Genomic DNA, 4,351 nt, shown 5'->3' on the forward strand with positions numbered 1-4,351 from the left:
AAACCAATAACAACAAAAGCATAGCGGGCATATAGTCTGTAACACAATATTAACTACATGATCAATAGCCAATGAGTGAATCATCCATTATTCATGAGGGACATTCTAGTTCCATAACCGTGCGTCTCCTACGTTCATCATAGGATGACCCTAAATGTCACCCTTCCTCTTTTGGTGCAACGAGATAAAGAGATAAGGTCAGAGATGGGCAGTTGGTTGGGCCGGTCGCAGAAACTGAACTCTGGACTTAAGAGGTCAAGAGGGGGCAGGGAGTCCGAGTTTACTCCTGTTACTTCATCATCTGTCAACAGGTGCTCCTCTGGCTGCCTTCTGGTCTGGGGTTTGTCTGACTGTGGAAGGTTTCCCCTTTCCTAAACATGAAACTCATGAACACCAAAGCTGTAAATAAGTTGCACCTATATTCACATATTTCCTATAAAGAAACAGATCAAGTCAGTGCGATATAAAAATGTTATCTTTGGTTTTGCGTATTACTGGTGTCAGGTTCACTGAGGGGGGTGTCGGCCCCGTGAGGAATGAGCCTGTGCTCGATCATTACGGATAACTGGTGCACACGGGCGCCATGTTTACATGTTTTGGTCTGTAATCGCCCTTCCTGTTAGAAAGATTAAGACCCAGATGAAAAGACAGTTGGGGGGGGGGGGGGGGGATGCACATTCTGAGCATTGATTCCAGATGCAACATATTTTGTAAAACTTAAAGAACAAGAGTTGTGACTTGATGTATAATGTAAATTAAAAATTTACATTATACATCATATACGCATATACATATATGCAGGATTATATCCATCCATCTTCTTCCTCTTTTCCGGTCACGGGAGTTGCTGGAGCCCATCCCAGTTTGCGCATGGCGAGAAGCGGGGTACACCCCGAATGCGTCGCCAGCGCATCGCGGGGCCATACAAGGTACAATTCAAGATAAATATTGTTACATCTGGGTTTTATATGTAACACACCCTCATGTTTCTAAAAGAGACGTTTTCACAGTGGAATTTTTTCTTGATGTGCTACTACTACTCAGAGCATTGCCGAGGTGCCCTTGAGCAAGGCATGAATGTTATTCTTAAAGTGTTGGACTATCTGAGTACAGCTTTTCTCTCTTCCCATTGATGCTTGTGACTGGATGATCCTTTGACAGGTGTTCTCTCCAGAGTAAATCCTGATCCTTTCACCCGTAGCCATTGAATCTCTTTACTTGAGTGAGCCAAGCATATTTGAGTTTCTGATTTTTTTTGTTTTGCCAACATCTCTGACATGTTTTATAAAATTCATAATAAACACATATATAAGTAAAAAATAAAAAAAATCAATGAGGTGGTCGAGGCACATCTTATGTCGTCTTTATGGTTAATTTTAATGTAATGAACGGATTGTTTTACAGAGCATCTCCATCTCTTTTGAAATTAGGATTGTATTTCTCACCACTTTATTCATGAAACTGCTACAATTCCTCATCTCTATTTTTTTTGCATTGCATAGTTCCAACAGAAAACCTTTTTTTTATTTTGTCATGTGGCAGGCGAAAAGGAAACGTTATCAGTCGGGTGGGTACCAGAGTCCTCCAGGAATTTTAATTGACCTTAATCGTTCCAATGTTCCTCCCAACCATGAGAACATTCACTCAGAGCAGATCTGCATTCCGTACTGCTGACACGACACCCAGGTAGGTCCTGATATTATGGCATGGATTTTTATTTTCAAGCATTATGTTGGTTTTTCCAGTGTTATGAGGGTCACAGTCGCTGAACACATCTTTAATCTTTCCCCATGTGAATTTTGATGTTGTTCAGATAGCGCCTATGCAACTCTCCCAAACAGATGAGTGAAGTCATCAGTGCCTGACTGAGGGAAGTCGCATGCTCCTTTGAAATCACCGCTTGGGTAGAATGGAGGTGAAGGTGAATGTGGATGGGATCCCTCGTGTGGTTTGTGGAGTAACCGAGGAAACAACATGCCAGGAAGTGGTTGTCGCTCTGGCCCAAGCACTGGGTATGTCTGTGGGATGCATGATTAATGTTCTGATACAGCGACCGCGTTTATAGCCACCCTCATCTTTCTCCTTAGGGCAACCCGGACGCTACACATTAAGGGAGACATTCAAAGACTTTGAGCGATGGATGACACCCAATGAACGCCTTCTGGAGACTCTCAAGAAGTACGGAGAGCGGTCCAGGGAGGTCACGCTCACACTCCTGCACAATGGACCAACAGCCTGGGAGGAAATGAGCAGGACAAAGGTAGGCAGATACCAACCCTGCCCGCCGCTGAGAAGGAAAGACGCAGGTGGCAGGGTGCGGCGAGGCAGCTGCTCACTGACTTTGCATCGGCGGAGCATGCCACCGTTGTCCTCTTTAAGACAAGAAGCCGAGCAGCAAAGCGAGGACTTGAAAAGGCCTAAGCGAAAGTCTCTAACGCTCATGGAGGAGGCTTGGGAATGGCTGGAGAGTCTGGGGAAAAGCAAGGTCTACAGTACCGCCACTGGAAAGGAAAGCAATAAGAGGACTGATGGAAAGAATCGCTTTTCTTGGGATTTCTCTCTCACTGCTGATTCGAGCCAAAGTAGTAAAAGCAAAGTCAGAGGTGAGAGAAGTTTAAATTCAGACTTGGATCACCAAACATCTTGCTGTATGGGGAGTCAGACCAGGGCGAAAGTAAGCAAACATGCCAAAAAAGGTCAGGAGGCTAAATGTGACGGTCTGCCCACTTCAAGCTGTGCAACAACTGAGGAGGAAAAAAGGAGTGCAAGAGAAACGGTAACGCATCAGCTGAGTTGTTTGCAGGACTTGCAGGTCAAGATGGCTCAACTAGACAATCAGATATCTGAGCACGAGGAAAAACAGAGGGCCAGGAACGCCGAGCAGGAGGCTCAGCAGAGAGCGACTGAGGAGGAGATGGAGCAGATCAAATTTTGGGAGAACGAATTGAAGGCAGAGGACGTTTATGAGAAAGATTTGCAGTACCAGTTCCTTGAGATGAAGGCTAAAGCAGCGGAGTGCAAACCCAAGCTGGAGGAGTACAAGCGCAAAATTCAGGGTCTGGATTTCTTTGCAGCTCATGTTGCTGAAGATTCAAAAGCTGCCATGCATGCAACAGCCCGGAGTTCCGTTATTCCAACCAAGGATGTAAAGTGGCAGCAATCTCACCGAGACGGGGATGCACATATCAACAGGAAGCTCCAACCCAGATGGGAGTTCAACTCTCCTCATGCGCCACTTGGCTCGAGTCCGATAAGGGAACGGCGGCCCACAGGGCCCACTGAGCTGAGGGAGTGGTGGACGCGGTGGTCCGAGTCCCAGAGCGCTCAGTCGCAGACCAAGAAGAAGGTGATTCACCGCTCAGAGCTCACAATATACCTGGGCAGCACCAAGGTGTAGGAGCAACATCCACGGGCTGCATTGTGAAAGCTTCCCCACGCACAAGTTGGGGGGGGCATTCAAAAATGTTGACATTTGTTGCTTCACTTGGAGTATTTGGCATCCACGAGCATTACGAGAGCGCTCTCTAGTGGTCAAACTGGTTCACATCAGACCAGAGAACATTTTGGTCCTGGAGGGGAACAATTGTGGATCAGCGGAGGTCTGAAATTCAATTGCTCTGAAAAGATCCATCAATAGTGTATGAAAAGTCTATTAACCATCTATTCAAGTTACGAGTACTCTATTAGATGCTAAATGAGAGAACGCCTTCTCTGTGCGTGATTGGGGAAACTGTCTATTCCAGGCATGGGACGGGCAAACTACAGGCAGGCCACATAGACTGACACAGCGCGGCCCTCCTCTGGAGCCATTTGCGCATGGCCGCTGGCTCAGTACAATGAAACAGAGCAGAAAGGAGCCTCATTGGCTGGGCTAGTCTCAGTGGGCGGAGCTACGCCTCCGGTCAAAACAGAGAATCAACGAGGCGAGTTCGAACCCCATGCCAGGCCGGTGTTGTTGATGCGTCATTTGACACCTGCAGTAACTCCTGAGGACTTTTCTTCTTCTTCTGTTTTTTGTTGTGGTGACCAAAACAAAAGAAATATACTGACAAAAGAAAAAAAAGCACTTTTTTTTTCTCTCCATTTCAAAATTTGTTTCAACATCTATTAAATAGAGAGGTATAAACTTTTTGTTCAGACCCTCATGTAACTTTAAAGTCCTTTAAGTATTTATAAATACTCGTAGTGCTACATTAACGCGAGCATTCTAGCAAGCCAATATTAGCATTTAGCTAAAATAATTCCTGATGCTCCTCCTCCGGTTCCGCACATATCTTGTGTAAATGAATCCCCAGATAACCTCGGCATTCCTCGGCGTTAATGATAAGGAATTAACGACAGGCAGAAATCA

At 45.7% G+C, this 4,351-nt stretch overlaps 1 protein-coding gene across 1 annotated transcript; it reads left to right on the forward strand.

Moving 5' to 3' along the window:
• The first annotated feature begins 1,909 nt into the window (after positions 1-1,909).
• LOC137917454 (ras association domain-containing protein 8-like) lies at positions 1,910-3,397 on the forward strand. Its single transcript, XM_068760194.1, has 2 exons — positions 1,910-2,012; positions 2,088-3,397. The coding sequence occupies exons 1-2, from the start codon at positions 1,910-1,912 to the stop codon at positions 3,395-3,397; spliced, it is 1,413 nt and encodes a 470-aa protein (XP_068616295.1).
• The last annotated feature ends 954 nt before the right edge of the window (positions 3,398-4,351 follow it).

The sequence above is a fragment of the Brachionichthys hirsutus genome, unplaced genomic scaffold (genome assembly GCF_040956055.1).
Source record: "Brachionichthys hirsutus isolate HB-005 unplaced genomic scaffold, CSIRO-AGI_Bhir_v1 contig_297, whole genome shotgun sequence".
NCBI lineage: Eukaryota > Metazoa > Chordata > Actinopteri > Lophiiformes > Brachionichthyidae > Brachionichthys > Brachionichthys hirsutus.